The sequence below is a fragment of the Paroedura picta genome, chromosome 3 (assembly GCF_049243985.1).
Source record: "Paroedura picta isolate Pp20150507F chromosome 3, Ppicta_v3.0, whole genome shotgun sequence".
Lineage (NCBI taxonomy): Eukaryota > Metazoa > Chordata > Lepidosauria > Squamata > Gekkonidae > Paroedura > Paroedura picta.
In genome coordinates this window covers 15617252-15633885 of record NC_135371.1, presented here as the reverse complement: position 1 = coordinate 15633885, position 16634 = coordinate 15617252, and the positions used below count along the sequence as shown (strand labels likewise).

Below are 16634 nucleotides of genomic sequence, written 5' to 3'. Positions count from 1 at the left end.
CAATGACAAACTCCCTGTGAACATCTTCTGCCTCGAAAAATCCACAGGGCTGTCGTTGAGTCAGCACTTTCCACCATCAGAGCCTACGCAGCTGACGTTCGGCCAGTGGCACACTCTCAGCCAACCTGCTTCACAAGGTTGTTGTGAGGACAAAGCAGAGGAGGAGTGACATAAGCTGCTTTGGGGCAAAGGCAGGATATGAATTAAGGGATTGTCAATGTTATCGTTCGGTTAAAATACTGTATTACTGTTTTAGTTGGCATGTTATGTCATGATTGTTATCTGTTATGTGGCTATATGTTCTATGTAACTGTTCTACGATGTTTTCTGTAAATCGCCCAGAGCCGTATGGAAGGGCGGTGTAAAAATCTAGAATGAATGAATGAATGAATGAATGAATGAATGAATGAATGAATGAATGAATGAATGAATGAATGAGATCTAAGCATGGAGCAAATGTCGTTCCGGAATGCAAGCCAATGGCAGGTTTTCTTCCTTAGACTCAAGCTATTTCACTGGAGATTTGGGCTCTAATTGGAAAGGAAGCTATGGCTCAAATGACACACCCGGTGATTTTTGTCTTTGCCCGGACACAGTAACATTCCCCCTCCCCTAAAGCCCCTCCCACTCCACCTTTTGCAGATTCAGGAAGGAATCGAGTTCTACCCAGCGTTGCTAGATGCCAGTGGCCATCCCGCCTCTACGAAAAGATCCATGAGACAGACATTCCAGGTCAGCTCTTTATTTGGTACTGAAGCACAGAGGAGGAGGAGAGGCTGAAATGCAGTGCCTGAGAAAGCAGAGAAGAAGGTGACCACTGTCTCAGGGTCCTGACACAAAGGGAACGTTTGGACAGGGATGGAATCCTGAAGCCGTGAGGGTTGGCAGGATGATGCAAAGCAGGTCAGATTAAGAGAAGTGGCACCAGGCCCACAAACTGGACCTCTGTTGGTGAGAAAACTGGGGGAAGCACAGCATAACAAGATCTGTCTGGAAGCCGCTTTCTTCCTGGCTAAAATCAGCAGCTCAAAAGGTCTTCTACCACCACAGCAAAATAGCCCATCCTCTGGGGGAGGATCACTGCCTAGGGGGATGCCTCTCTCTACAGGGCTGCAGCCTAGAGCATCGAGAGTTTCAGGATGAGCATATGCCAGGTACCCCGTCCTCAACATGAACACCATCCCACCCTAACTCACAAGCTACAGGACAGCTAAAGGCAACCAGTTCTTTGTGCGGTTCAGCATCCAATCCACTGCTTGTGAGCTCCCAGCAATTTCAGCCTCACGAGGGTGGCCTGTTACCTGACAGCATCGCCTGCCTCTCCTTAAGACCAAAGAAACCTTGAATCCCTCCCAAGGAAAGTGGCCCATGCTGTGCATCTCTCAGGCTACCTGGAAGATGCCACGGTATGGGTTCAGCTCTCCCTCGGCATGCATAGGACCTTTGGCATCACTGGAGGATGACAAAGAACCCATTCTGCCTTTGCTAGAGTCTGGCCCCTCCAGCTCCCAGCCCTGAGACGCTGCCCCACATGCATGCAACTCCGAGCTGCTCCTTCATTTCTTCTTCTTCTCCTGTGTGCTGGTGAACCAGGAGTCCAGCAGCTTCTTGCTGTAATAAAGTTGCCAGCCGTGGACCTGCACGGCAATCACGACCAGCAAGTACATGACGGAGACGGCGGAGAAGCCAAAGATGAAGCGGTAGGCCTTGCCATGACGGTAGAGCTGCTGGGCCATGGGGAACATCTCCATGCTGCCGTAGATGAGGGGGGCCACCGAAAAGAGGCCCGTGCTGATCATGGAGATCGCCAGGTAGCTGATGTTGTTTCGGGGGAAGGAGAGGAGGCCGCAGAGGGAGGGGACGATGCTGAGCAAGTACGGGTACTCCCACTGGTAGGGCATGGCCACCTGGTCGTGGGGCAGCAGCTTGAAGTGAGCGACGCACATCTGAGTCGCCACCAGCAGCCACAGCGCCACTTGCATGTAGATCAACTTCTTAATCTCAGATTTGAGGGACACGCTGGAGGGAGGAGAAAGAGAGGTGACGCGAGTCAGTGATCACAAACATTTGATTGTCGTTCTGCTGTCTCTGTCATTTAGCTCTGATTTTAATGATCTGTGTTTTGGGGGCTTGGGTGTGTTTTAAAATGAGATTTTTTATTGTGTGTGTTTTGATTTGTTAGTGTCCCCGGAAGCCCTTATGAGGGCAGAAAAGAGGGGGATATACATTTTATAAAATAAAAAAAGTTAGGCAGACTCTAATCGGGAGAACTCTCCCTACTCCTCCTCCCCATGAAGCCTGCTGGGTGACCTTGGGCCAGTCACAGTTCTCTCAGAGCTCTCTCAGCCCCACCTACCCTCACAAGGCGCCTGCAGTGAGGAGAGGAAAGGAAGTGGATTGTATGATACTTTGACACTCCTTAAGCTAAAGAAAAGCAGGGTATAAAGGTTGTTCTTTAAATTATATAAAACATGGTGCCTGCATAGTGGACACCAATACTGTCATTCTAAGCAGAGGCATACCCTTCTAAAGCCACTGGATTTAATGGGTTTAGAGAGGTGGAACTCTGCGTAGGATTGCATTCCTGATCAACGAGATTAGGTCAGGCTTTCTCAACCAGAGTTTTGTGACACCCTGGGGTTTCTTGCTGGCCCTTGAACGGTTTCCTGAATGGGTTGAATTTATTATTATTTATTAAATTTATAGCCCACCTGGGACTCAAGGCGGGTTACATATAAAAATATCCCCATAAAGCCCAACCCTAAAATAACATTAATCCAAAAATTACTAAAAAGGCAAGATCCCTCCTATCTCCCGCAGTTGTCAGACAAGGGGTGCGCTAGATATTATAGCAAAGCCTGAGGGGGGGCCATTGGTCTTGCTAACCCGGCCTCAACCTTAGACCTGGCGGAAGAGCTCTGTTTTACAGGTCCTGCAGAACTGTGCCAGCTCCGTCTTGGCCCTCAGCTTTCCCAGGAGCTCATTCCACCAGGTTGGGGCCAGTTAATTAATATATCTTTACAACTTGTTAAACATTTATTGGGTGATATGATCATATATAGTCATGTTGTCCTGCCCCCCCCCCCAAATGGCCAATGAGAGGCCTGAACGGGGTGGGAAGGGGAGGGCCTCTGGGTGGGGGTATAAAAAGCAATGCTTCCCAACCATATTCTTCACAATTATGCCATTTCTGGGGCTTCCCAAAGCCTGAAGACTGTTTCAGAGGTTTCTCAATGGTAGAAAGGTTGAGAAAGGCTGGATTAGATGAAGAGGCACAAGGGCAGGGGCTTGGAAGCCTGAAGAAAGAAGTTAACTATCCAGATTTTAGCCATCATGCTGTGGTCTGCAGACTTCGGTGTTTTGGGGAAAGAAGAGGGACCAGGCACAAAGACACCTACTCAATAAGTGCACTCGCTTTGGCAAACAGATGGCCCAAGACAGGACCTTATCTTAGGCCCTTCACAGTGAAATCCTCAACCATCTGCTGTATCATCTTTGAAATCTACTGCCTCGTTGTTCTGCAGGCATGTGTACACAAAGCCTTGTTTTATGGGCCAACAATGAAACTCTGCATTTTCTACAATGAAATCCCCAACCTGACAAACTTTGTTGTTGTTAGTTGCGAAGTCGTGTCCGACGCATCACAACCCCATGGACAATGATCCTCCAGGCCTTCTTGTCCTCTACCATTCCTCGAAGTCCATTTAAATTTGCACCAACTGCTTCAGTGACTCCATCCAGCAACCTCATTCTCTGTCGTCCCCTTCTTCTTTTGCCCTCAATCACTCTCAGCATTAGGCTCTTCTCCAGGGAGTCCTTCCTTCTCATGAGGTGGCCTAAGTGGCTTCAAGGATCATTGCCTTGTCATGGCGAAGGGGCTTGCGTAGCTCAGTGAAGCTATGAGCTATGTAATGCAGGGCCACCCAAGACGGACAGGTCATAGCAGAGAGCTCTGACAAAAGGTGATCCACTGGAGAAGGAAATGGCCAACGACTCCAGTATCTTTGCCATGAAAACTCTATGGACAGTACTAAAAGGCAAACTTTATCTGTCAGTAATATTTATAACCAAGCATTTCTGGTGGTGGAAAGTGCCAAGATGCAGTTGACTCACAGAAACCCAGGCAAGAGGTGAATAAAGGAGGTTTGCCATTGTCTACCTCTGCAGAACAACCCAAGATTTCCTTGGTAGATGGTATTAACCACGGCCAAACCTGCTTAGCCTTTGAGATCTGATGAGATTGGGTTATCCTGAGCCACGCAGGTTAGGGCAGTCATTTCTACAACACTTAAAAAAGTGTAAAATTCTTTACTATCCTTATTATTCATCCCCATTTTACAAACGAGGGGGCAAAGGTGGAGAGAGTCCTGGAGGACCACCAGAATGATGCCAAGGCTGGCACAAACAAGGCAAAGAGCCAAAAAGAGAAGCTGACAGAAACAAAAATATTTTGGTATCAACCATAAACGTTGTACAGTGCTTGTAAGGTCCATTACACCTTAAAAACAATCTATGGTGATATACGTTAAAGGGCGGCAAAGAAGTGGGTTCAGGGAGCTCTGTTCTAGGGCACTCCAGCCTTTATAAGAAAGTTCAAGGGGCAATCCCATTTCAGCAGGTTGAGCTGCTCGTTTTTTTTTCTGGCAAAGCTCCTGTGCAGAATTTCAGCAGACGTTTTCATCTCAGCCCACTGATACAAATTCCAGCAGGATAGCCATATTAATTAGAGCAAAACCATATTCGTTAGAGCAAAAACAAAAAGATGATCCATTACGCCTTAAAAACATAAAAGCGTAAAGTTTTGTAGGTGAAAGATAGGGATGCTTACTGCCAAGAGAAAAACAGTCCTGTCCCTTGAATGGGGGGGCTAATAGTGTGATTGACCTCCATGCCAGGAAAAGCTTTAGCTCCCCATTTCCACATATTAAATTCAAGGGAACGGGTCATCTTTCTGCAGGCCGCCTGGCAACTTTAGCTCAAGCCCTCATCTTCAGTCAGTCTCTGTACCCACACAGGTAGAAGGGAAACTGTGGGGTTAAAAGGCCCATGAAATGCAAGAGGCAAGTCTACATCCCTGACATCACAAGATAAGCAGACTCAAGTCTCCCCCCTCGTCAAGTAACAAAACGCAACGCCTGCAGTGGCCACGAACCATTTCTGTTTAAACCTAAATGTCACTTCCGGGTTGCTGCTCTGCCAAGCACAGGAGCCCTGCCAGGGAAAAACAAGAAGCCAACCGGCAATTTCATTAGGAGCCGACTCGGAGTCTGCTCCCTCTCCTGCAGCTGACAGAAGCGAACACGTCCTCCCTCCCCTAGAAAGAAACAGCAACCAAGGCTGCCTTGCAAGCAGTTCTTGGAGATTTGGGGGCGCGGCCTTGAAAAGGGCTCAGGGGGCATGCCACTTTCTCCAGGGGAACTGGTCGTTGCAGCCTGGAGGATCAGCTGCCATTCCGGGAGAACACCCCGCAACTCCCCTCCGCCCCCGGCAGGTTGGCAACCCCGGCGGCGAGACGAAGCCGCCAACCCGCGCCCACCTCATCTGGTAATGCTCGGCCACGCGCTCCCGGTGTCGGAAATCGCTGCCATCCGTCCCCGTGGCGCGGGGTCCGGCGCGTGAAGCCATCTTCCAAGGAGGGAGCCAGGCGCGCATGCGTCAAAGCCCGCCTTCACGCTCCACATCCATCGCCCATCGCGCTCTCTGTGCCGTCGGAGAGTACAACTCTATGGTTAGCGGAAGGGCTCGATTTGGCGGGCGCCTCTACGATCGGTGGCTCTATGGTTTCCCCCTCGAGGCGGCGCTAGACAGTTCCGGCCGAGGGAACGCTATGGAAACGCGGAAGCGCCGTTCTTTCTTCCTGTTCTCGCCTCTGTTCCTATTGGCTGCGGCCGGCTGGCGCGTGTCGGCATGGAACCCTCTGCTTGTTTCAGGCCGGCCTTGAGGCTTCGTCGCGTTCTATGGTGCTCCGCCTGCGGGCGAGGGAGGTGTGGAGCGCGCTTCAGCACACGTGCCTGGTAAGGGGTCGTGGGGAAGCGCGGCGGGCTGGAGTTGCCCCGCGTCCGCGTGCACGCCCCCCTCCCAAACTCCAGCCATGATCCCTCTCACTGCACTGGCCTGCCTGGCAGAGCTCCCTAAATAGGGGTGGGTTCTTCTCGTCGTGGAAACTTCTCTGCCAACCCAGGTTAAGAACTTGATCCCGGGATAGTAGAATCTTGAAAGGTGGCAGTCGCAGAGTGTCCCTGCCTGTATTTTTAAAAGGTGTATTTTCCGTTCTGAGGAGGGAAGGCGGCATGGTATAGCAGCTATAGCTGATGGGTGGCCAAACTGGCTCTCGGGATGTCCATGGACTACAATTACCATGAGCCCCTGGCAAGGGCTCATGGTAATTGTAGTCCATGGACATCTCGAGAGCCGGTTTGTAGAGCCTGATTTCAGAAGCTAGGCAGGACAACCTGCTTCTCCCTTGCATTGCATGCCCCTTTGTGGGGGTCACCATAAGCCCCCCCCCCATCTTGATTATTGCAGGTATGAGATGTTGCTGAAGGAAGGAGACTCGGACAAGCCACTAGCAGATTGTTCTGGTGGAGCTAGCCTCTTGGGGCCGGCACGGCCATTGAGTCAGCAGAAACTGGTTCAACTCTTGAAAGCATCCGTGGTGCACAGGGATGGTATGTTGCCAGGTGAATGGCAGGGTGGAGAGGGCCTAAGCTGGCTTGGGTGGAGGAATGCCAGTAATGCTTCCTGTCAGGGCTGGCGGTGCTGTGGTTACTAGGCTGGGGGGTTCTGGTGCCCCTTGCCCTGACACTAACTCTGCCTTCATGGGAGTGTTCTGTTTACCTATACAGGTGGAAAGGAATAGGGTCAGATCTTTGAGTGCACACAGAAGCCTATAACTTGAATAAAACTTGGTTGATCTTAAAAGTGCCACTGGACTGATCCCCTGAATCCCAGAACCAGGAGACAACATCAGGGGAAGGCCTTGGTCCCTTTGCCTAGTTGTTGGCCCTCAAGAAGGACGGTGTGAGACAAGATGCTGAACTAGAAGAACCACTGGCCTGATCCAGCAGGGTTCTTTTACATACTTGCTGTTTTTTTGTTTCAGGTGCACTTGTGGCTATCAACAAACCCCCTGGCCTGCCTGTATCAGGTACATATATCTATGCAGCTGCAGCAGTTACCCCGTACAACTAGGGGGAGCACTGCAAGAGCAGCAGTGCTCCCAAAGCGGAACTAGATCAAGGAGGATAGTTGGGCCAGAGGAAAAGCAAAGCTCTGTCGGTGTAAGGAATACTCTCTCCTTTGGGCTTGAGTCATGGATGGGAGGTTGAGGGGCTTGTGTGGCAGTGACCGAGTTTCTTCTGTGCTTACAGGAAAACCAGAGGACATGACTTTGGTTTCTCTTCTACCTCATCTAAGCAAGAGACTGGGCCTCTCACAGGACGTGCAGGTGATCAAAGCTCCCGGAAAGTAAGTGAGATCCAGTGCTGGGATGACTGGCCTTGGGCTGCCCACAGAAAGGATTAGGCTCCTTCTAGCAGGATAAACAGTAGAGCTGCATGGATTGAACGGATGGGAAAATAAACCATGGCTGCCAGGTCGACGTCCAATAGCAGATAGCGCCATGGACCCTGGTCCCATCCCAGGCAAGAACTGCCGCAGTACCCCAGGCGAAGAAGGGGAATGTGAATATAAATTGATTATCACTGCTGTGGTCTTTAAAAATGTTTTCATGTGACTGCTAGCATGATTGTTGAGCACGCGAATCGCTGTGTTTTTAAAACGACCCCCTTTCAGCTGCCCCCCAAGATTTCTACCTTAGAATGCGTCTTAGGAATGAACCTTTGAAATGGATTTAATATTTTATGTACAGTCAACAGTTGCTAAGTCTCTCGTATCTTCCTAGGGAAAGTTCCGGACTTGTGCTGCTCTCGGATTGCGAGAAAACGATCCGGCATTTCCAGGAATTCTACACCCGGTGTCACAAAGCAAGAGAGCCGGTGGCTACATACTGGTGAATGAGACATTCCCCCTTTCCTCTTGTTGCTACCGACAATGGGGAGGAGGGAGCGATGATGCCAAAGGAGAGGGAGGGGAGGGGCTTCCGGATCGCCTCCTGCCGTCCCTGCTTCTCGCAAAGCTCTGCTAGGCCTCAGCCTGTCTAAGCAGTCTTGACGAAGAATCCCTCTCTTCTCAGTGCTGTCACGACCAGGTTGCCTGCGGAGTCGGAAGGCAAAGTCAGCACAGGCCTCAAGCGGATACGCGAGGAAGACTGTGATCTGGTGAGGAAAGCTTTCACAGCGAGGTCCATAGCTTGCCACTGCCCATGGGGGGAAGGGCAGGTTCCTCTGCAGAGCCGACATCTGTTCTTGCCTCCTTTGGCCTCCAGCAGCCTCCATCGGAGGGCCGTGGGGATTACCTGGGTGCCGGTCAGCTGCTGTTGCTGAGGGTCGGCAGGGAACGCTCCGTCTCATGGGGCTGCGCGTGGTTTGCAGGTGGTGCCGGTGGCTTCTCCGTCTCGTCGCAGCCTCCAGGAAGAGGAGGTGAAAATGACCCAGACGTGCTACAAGGTGTTGGACTCCCAAGATCAGTGTGCCTTGGTGCAGCTTCAGCCGCTGACAGGTGTGGTACAACGACGTGCAGCCACTGCGCGGGCCCTGCAGAGTTGAGACAGCAGAGGAGGAGGGGGGGGGTCACTGGGAGAGGCACTCCTTTATAGCATTGCACAGCTATAAAAAAAAAGGGGGTGGGGTGGGGTGGAGAACGGCTTCAGCAGAACACAGCTCAAGTCCCCAACGCGTTAGTCTTTCTCCGTCAAGCCGCAGTCTTGGCTGCATCCCTAACCCGAGGTTAAAGATGTGTGGATGCAATCTCTGCACATGTAGCATGGAATCCTAATACAGCAAACCCTTGACCTGATTCGTGGGGGAGATGTCAAGTTTCTAGTCCTTTTGGTTGTGGAGGAAACCCCCCCTGAGCATGGTTTGCTTGCAGGCTCAGACATCAAATTCACTTACTGCTCGAGACTCCTTTGGGTAGTGAAAAGCGGGTTGCAAAACCCAGCTCTTCTTCTTCCTGACTCGTTTCTCTTTTTGGCAGCCTTCCCATATCAACTCCTGGTGCATCTGACACTGCTGCTGAGTCCAGCCCTAGGGGACCACATCTATTCTTCCCGTGTAGGAGAAGTCCTGGGGGAGCGCTTCCTGATGCCCGCTGAGAGTACCCAGCCTGTGACACAGGTACCGCTCTAGAATCGGCTCTATCTGACTGGCTCCTAAGACAACTGGGAGGGGGGTGGAGGGGGAAGACTCTTTTTCTGCTATCCTTTAATACACATGGAGCACTTGACTGATTAGCCTCGTTGCCAGTTTTATGCTGGGAAGTAAGTGGGCCTTGCCCCCAGCCTCCTGCGTATGCTTTTGTACATCCCTCTTTCTCTCTCTTGTACATGCAAGGCTGTGCTGCACGCCCATTCCTACACAGTGCTCTTTCATACCTATATTTGAAAGTTACCAGCTTAATTGTGATCAGTGCTGAGCCTGTGAATCAGAAGTCGTTCAGTGGCCTTAAATAATGCTATCGCTGGCAGATAGAACCCCTAGGGATGGGACCGGGGCTGGGCAAAAGCAGACACTGAGTGAATGAAAAGGAGATAAGGAAGTCCCAGCACAGGAGTTGCGTAGCTTGAGACTCACCGTTCTTGGTTCGTAGAGCCAAAGTTTGAGCATAACAACTGGATCAGAACTCAGTGTGTCTCTCTGTGGGTGCTGGGAAGGTTCTTGCTGTAGACTGGAATTATATTGATATTTCCTGGGATTTTATCTGCCCTGCCTTCGGTTTGCTTGGTAGCACTGAATATGGACCAGAAACATATTAAACGTTGAGTGAAAATGGGAAGCGTCTAACTCATGCCCCAAGTAGGTCACTGTGCTCCGCAATGGCTAATAGACTGGAGATCCCTGGGTTACACGAAGTCCGCCTGACCCTGGCCCCAGCCTGGTGGAATGAGCTCCCAGAACAGCTGAGGGCCCTGCAGGAGCTGACTTAGTTCCACAGGGCCTGTAAGATGGAGCTCTTCCGCCAAACCTTTGGTTGAAGCAGGGTGGGGTGGGGCGGAGCTAAGGACAATCTAGCCCCTCCTCCAGAATGCCGTATTGTCATCTTCCTGGGTATACGGTGCAGGGGGTAGGGCGATGGGTGAGCTTAGGGCCAGGGTGGGAGGGGGGTTTTATTGGTTTTACATGGGTGTTATGATCTGTTGTGATCTGCCCATGTGCCAGCTGTGCTCGGAGCAGCAGAATATAAATGTAATAAATAAAATGTTAGGGAGGCACAGCAAGATGTTTAATGAACCAGTGCGCTGGATGGAATATTGTGCTCAGACGTCAGATCTGATGTCCTGCCCCACCAAGGAGCTCGCTGTCTGGCCCGGAAACCAATCGCTGTTCTTTCCCGAGATTATTTCAAGGATGCCAGTTCAGATGTCAGAAATACCAGACATGGCCACATGTCAAGATGTTATGGGTGGTTTCGGATCGATCTCCCTAGCCAGCATTGCAAATTGAAAATCCACGCCTGTCCTGGCTGGTAAAATCATGCCATGGAAAACCAAAGGGCTGCTGTTGTCAGAATTGTGAATCCCAGGCAGAACGTAGGTTTCCAAAATCATTGTGGGGAAGCCTTTCGAAGAAACGTCCCAGGATTAGAGTGGGCCTGGCCAGTGATAGACCAGTGTCCAGCTTCTCGTTACTGAGCATATCATTGGTACACTTCTGTAGAAATGGACTCCTTCAAAACCCGAGATTCTCACCTGTGTCCTCAGATCCTTCCATCAAGGTGCTAAATGAGATGATTCACATCTCTGGAGTTGATGCTGGCTCAGCCTCCCAAAGCAGCTGTCAGAACAAAGATCTTGAAAGTTGTCGCTGAATTCAGATACGGCAGATGGCCTGTCAGCCAGGAAAGCAGATGCTTTGTAGGAGATTCATTGGGGTGAAGTTATCGTTGGCAAGTCAGTCCTGAAGCCCTTGTGGACTCCATTTTTGTTAATGGAAGAACTGGCTCGAACTGGGGACGGGAGAAGAGGCTTCTTTTGTCAATGCCCGATTTAGAACCGGTGTCCTCCGTAGCAGACTCTGCTCCCCTAGTCACCTTGCTCCATGCTCCCCTCACCATTAAACTGCTGCCCATTGAGGCATCCCAATAGGCCAGAACTTGGCTGCTCGACCAACTGCTGTGCACACACAGACATCAAGATTGGCACAGCTGTGTGGATCTCTGATCAGAGAGACTGGCCAAGGCCTGGGACCCACATGCCGGAAAGACTGCTTCTATCTGCATGGAACCATCATGCACCGTTCTACCATTGTTTCCTTCTGTCCCTCCTCCATGATGCCACCTCCAGGCATCTTCGCGTGCTGCCCCTGATCTTCGCAGTGGATTGCCAGAAAACAGCCCCTCTGTGGCTGGCGAGTCACAAGACCAGTGTGATGTCATGGTTAAGAGCAGCAGCCTCTAGTCTGGAGAGCCGGATTTGATTCCCCGCTCCTCCACATGCCTACTGACCTTGGGCTCACCACAGTTCTCTAGCGCTGTTCTCGCAGGGCAGCTCTGTCAGAGCCCTCTCAGCCCCACCAGCCTCACAGAGTGACTGTTGTGGGGAGAGGAAGGGAAAGGGGTTTGAAAGCTGCTTTGGGACTCTTTCCGCTAGTGAAAAGCGGAGTGTTAAGAAAAAACAGATTTTCTTTAGGCTGATCCTGCATCGAGCAGGAGGTTTAGGCTGATCTGTGTTTATTTATTGGATTTGTATCTTGCCCCTGACCAGTGTCTTGGGGGTGGCTAACAACATACTTAAAATACAACTTGGGATTACATTAATAATGCAAAACAAATTAAAATAGTAAAATACATCCAATTAAAAGACTGGACAATGAAATCTAACTCCGAACAGCCATAGAGGTAAGTTCACCCAGTTGGTTTATGATTGAGAGGGGGTTGGACTAGATGGCCTGGATGGCTCCTTCCCCACTCTCTGGTTCAATGATCTTCCTTCTCAGTGCGTGTTTTCCCCCTATGAGGCAGTTCTTCAACTGAGAATCTGCTGTCTTGGCAGGCAATGAATGGGTGGTTCACTCTCATGGAATCATAGAATAACAGAGCTGGAAGGGACCTCCTGGGTCATCTAGTCCAACCCCCTGCACTATGCAGGATACTAACATCCCAATCGCTCATCCACTGTAACCTTTGTCTCCTTTGGTGATCGTTGATAACATTCTCGTGTTCGTTTGGTGTCCCTTGGCCTATGGCGAGGGCTGCATGCTGCCTTGGACAGACGGGATATCAATATTCTAAGTCCAAAGGTTGCCAAGGCTTGCTGGTTGGGCTAGCGTGGTGGATATACTAAAATAAAGGCAGTTGTGGGCTTGGCTAAGTCGGTATTCCTTCCTCTCTCTTGCTAGGTCCTGGATAAGGATCTCTTGGACAAGCTGCGCTTGAAGCAGGCCCAAGTGCATCGGCTGCCCCTTCACCTCCACCTGCACCAGGTAGTCGTGCCCGCGGCCAAAACCTCTGCCTCCAGCACGGTGCTTACGGCTCCTCCTCCCCCCTTTTTCATACAGACACTTCGCCTCTTGGGGCTTCGTCTTGCAACAGAAGAAACTAGACTCATTCAGAGCATCTTCCGTAACCTGGCCCTTGTGAAGCAGAAAGGATAGCCTAAAGCCAGGGGGAAAAGGCCTCTCTGGAAAGACTCAACTTGGTTTCTGCAGCTAGAGATAGCGCTCTCGCCCCCTGCTGGCCAGGTGCACACAGTAACTAGCAGAGGGCATCATTTCCTGGCAAGGGCTGGTTTTGTAACCTCCGCAGCGCTAGCAGAGGTGAGCGATCTGTTTCAAGGCTTCTTGCATTGCCAAGGCCAAGTTGAGCTCTAGGGGTCGCATTTGCCCCAAGGGGTAGAATGGCGGTGGGCTTAGCAACTGCCTTGGGGTTGCCAGGTGCTGTAGGACGGGGGTCGTCAACCGTGAAGGCCTCGGTAGCGGGCCGCCAGTGGCCACACCTGCCTCTCCCCCCCCCAGCGAGAAGCTCACCAGGCCGCGAGAGAAGTGGCCGCTTCGCTCGCAGCCCGGCTAGCTTCTTGCTGCTAGAGGGGGAGGAAGAGGCAGGTGTGGTCGCCGGCACACTGGCGGACACAAACACTCCGCCCATGCGCGTTTTCACCACCAGGGGGTGCTAACGCGCATGCGCAGCGCCCGGGCCGCCGGCTCTTCCTCACCCCCAGAGGCGGTCCTCAACCTTCAAAAGGTGCTGTAGGCGAATAAGTTTGGGGCATAGTTCAAGGCATAACCACGTCCTGTTCACCTCAGTGGAATGTAGACATTCCTGTATTTCTCGGTGGTGCGATGCATTTAGAAAAGGCATCACTCAGCCATCAGGTTGCCCACCTTGAGGGGGCCTAGAGAGGCTTGGGGGAAGCCTTCACGTCCCCTGAGAGGCTGATGCTTTTGGACTGGGCTAGTGATAACAGTTCAGCCTTTTCCCCCTAGACCTCTTGTGGCTGCATGAGGCTCACAGGATTGGAAACAGCTCTAGCCTTCCTGCCTCTTCTTCTCCCTCACCGGCCAGTACTTCTTTGGCGTAAGAGAAGTCTTGTTCGGAGAAGATCCCCATGCTGTGTATGCATTTAAAAATTATTAAATAAAGCTTTACTGGTGTTACAAGCTCTTAACGGGACGCTGTACCAACCTCCCCCCCCCCCAAACTCAGAGTATTTGGTTTCAGATGTTGTGCTGTCTGTGTAAGCAGGGCATCTAGCTACAGTTCCATTGCTGCATGACTCTGTGTAATGTGAAGGCTTGCCAACTTCTACGTTACCAGTGTCTGTTCCTCTAGTGACAAGTTGCCTTTCCTGTTCCCCATTATTTCAAGGATGCCAGTTCAGATGTCAGAAATACCAGGCACAACCACATGTCAAGATGTTATGGTTAGTTTTGGATCGATCTCCCTAGCCAGCATTGCAAATGAAAATCCACGCCTGTCCTGGCTGGTAAAAGGGACATGAGTCCGAGAGTCAGTAGGGATAGACTTTGGACATATGTTTTTAGCAGTGTCAGATGGCTATCTGCCTTTTACAACCCAGCAGAGAAACCTGAGCATGTGTGGCAGCTAGAGTTTCTGGGCTAGAGTTTCTGAAGGGTTTTGAAACAGGCACAAGATTATAGGCATCAGGCTCTATCAAGCCTTGCGTCTCCTTGCTGTGTTGAAACCCAGGGAATGTTTGTATGAAAAGCTTGTGGTTCTGTTTAGAAGAAGAAGAAGAGTTGGTTCTTATATGCCGCTTTTCCCTACCCAAAGGAGGCTCAAAGCGGCTTGCAGTCGCCTTCCCTTTCCTCTCCCCACAACAGACCCCCCTGTGAGGGAAATGAGGCTGAGAGAGCCCTGATGTTACTGCTCGGTCAGAACAGTTTTATTAGTGCCGTGGCGAGCCCAAAGTCACCCAGCTAGTTGCATGTGGGGGAGTGCAGAATCAAACCTGGCATGCCGGATTAGAAGTCCACACTCCTAACCACTACACCAAACTGGCTCTAGTACACAGGATTTGGGACAAAAACGTGACTTTTCCACTCTGCCACCTCTTCCTTCTGTTCTTTGCTTCATACCATCATCCCAAAAAAGATGGTAGTGGATAATGGGAGGTTTTTGGAGCAGGCTGCTCAAGACCGGGGAGATCTAGGGACCCCTCTTCATCTAAAACTGCTACAATCTGCATGGGCACCCCAGGATTTCCCCCTGCTGTTGGGGAGATGGAAGGGGAAGAGATTTGGGGGGGGGGGGTGTTCTTTGTTTTTTTCTCTATCTGGCGCTGCTGGTTATGGCTGGGTTTTTAACTTTGTGGGGTCTTATATATATATTTTATATAATTGTAACCCGCTGCAAGATGAAGTTCGGTAGTGGCGGGATATAAATCTAAATGATAAAAATAAATCCTAAACTTTCTAACGGATTTTGCTTGTAACAATAGCACCACCTCTAGGGGGAATCTTATTGACCCACATCCTTGAATGCACTTATGAAATGAAAACGTGACTTGGTGGTTGAAACGTTCAGCCATGGTATATTCTGTGTTCCGTAGAAGCAGCGTCATAATATTGCAGATTGCGTGGATTAGTTAAGCCTGGAGTACCAGCTTATTATGATCCTTGGACTTATTTACTAAATTTTTTTTTTTAAACCTGCTAGGTTTTACCCACTGCCCCTATTCAGGAATATGTTCAGGAAAGTCTTGCCTGAAATTGGCTCGGGCAAGGAGCCTGTGTTCAGCTGAATCCTGCAGTTAGAATGTCTTCACCTGGTGCCCGATTTACATAGATCTCTGTTTGTCCCAGGAATCTTTTTTAAAAGCTTAAAACTACAGTCTGTAGGGGCAGGACTTGTTTCAGGGGAAGACAGAACAGCCCTGCCCTGTCCTTATAGATGTAAATGTGGACCTCCAGGGCCAAGAAAAGACCCCCCCCCCCCCGAGACCTGAGCCATAGAAACTTCATAAAGGTAACACAAACATCTAAAAAAAGAGAGAGAATGTTACATTGCTTTTGGATGTTCTCAACTTTTGCTGTGAAGCACAAAAAGAACAAAAACTGACCACCTGGTTTCCTCTAAACGGGTATCTTTAATGCCACTGCAATCATCTTATCAAACAGAGTTCTGTTAAGCTCAGTTCAATCAGCCACAAAAGTCAAGGCGGTTTATTCTAAAGAACCACCACCAGGATTCACAGACCACTCAAGTGAGAATGTTGCTTTCTTGGTTGGATAAACACATGAAACCACCAAGAAGGGGCTACAGAAGGCGTCGGAAGTGTAACGGCATACAACAGTTGTCCGTGTGATTATCTTCGGGGGGGGGGGTGTGTGTGTGTGTCAAGGAACTGTAGAACAGGGGTAGTCAACCTGTGGCCCTCCAGATGTCCATGGACTACAATTCCCATGAGCCCCTGCCAGCAAATGCTTGCAGGGGCTCATGGGAAATTGTAGCCCATGAACATCTGGAGGGCCACAGGTTGACTACCCCTTCTGTAGAAGACGGGGTGATAATGTTCTTGAATTAGTGGTAAGGGGCAGCGTTGCTCCAGCCTCTCCTTCCTGCCTCTTGTGCCTTTAATGACCACCTGGGGCACATTAATTCCTAGCAGAAGAAGCTCTGCCCGCCTTTTCTCACTCTGCACGTGTAAAAAGCTTAGCTTGTTCAGCCTGGGGGGGTCGTGCTGTCATTCAAGGCACAGAAGCAGGGCTAGGAAGAGGGTGGCAATACCAGGCACAGCGACGATGAAATACCATGAACTTGGGACCATACGCCTCTAAAAGTTACAGCATGCAAAATAATTGCATTATTATTTTTTTTTAAATCATTCCTCCCCGAGGGGGCCTGGATTCGGAAGGACCTTCCTGTGCATAGAGGCAGCTACCCAGAACCTTTCTCTCCATGCCTGAAAAGCTCTAGAAAGGGACCCCGGTGGTGCTCAGAGAAAGGCCTTGTTTTAGAGCAGTGGTTCTCAACCTGGGGGTCAGGACCCCTTTGGGGGTTGAACGACCATCACGGGTTGAACAACCCTCACGGGTTGCGGCAGGGCAAGCAGCTTAGCC

At 50.6% G+C, this 16634-nt stretch overlaps 2 protein-coding genes across 2 annotated transcripts; one reads left to right on the top strand and one right to left on the bottom strand.

Moving 5' to 3' along the window:
- Positions 1–726: 726 nt before the first annotated feature.
- JAGN1 (jagunal vesicle mediated transporter 1) lies at positions 727–5730 on the bottom strand. The gene is made up of 2 exons (XM_077324861.1): positions 5537–5730; positions 727–2019 (listed from the first exon to the last, which is right to left on the bottom strand). Exons 1-2 carry the CDS (start codon positions 5650–5652, stop codon positions 1557–1559), a joined length of 579 nt encoding a protein of 192 aa, XP_077180976.1. The 5' UTR covers positions 5653–5730; the 3' UTR covers positions 727–1556.
- A 59-nt stretch (positions 5731–5789) lies between these two features.
- RPUSD3 (RNA pseudouridine synthase D3) lies at positions 5790–13736 on the top strand. Its single transcript, XM_077324860.1, is given in 10 exon segments — positions 5790–6014; positions 6526–6668; positions 7103–7147; positions 7371–7467; positions 7904–8011; positions 8195–8279; positions 8493–8619; positions 9097–9236; positions 12456–12654; positions 12657–13736. Coding segments are annotated over 10 exon segments (1077 nt in total). The 5' UTR covers positions 5790–5907; the 3' UTR covers positions 12683–13736.
- The last annotated feature ends 2898 nt before the right edge of the window (positions 13737–16634 follow it).

Bases quoted from the DNA above. Each gene is read 5' to 3' on its own strand.
- JAGN1 (XM_077324861.1), bottom strand. From the start codon at position 5,652: ATGCGCGCCTGGCTCCCTCCTTGGAAGATGGCTTCACGCGCCGGACCC. The intron at 2,020-5,536 runs GTGGGCGCGGGT...TCCTCCCTCCAG, and splicing joins GCCGAGCATTACCAGATGAG to CGTGTCCCTCAAATCTGAGA.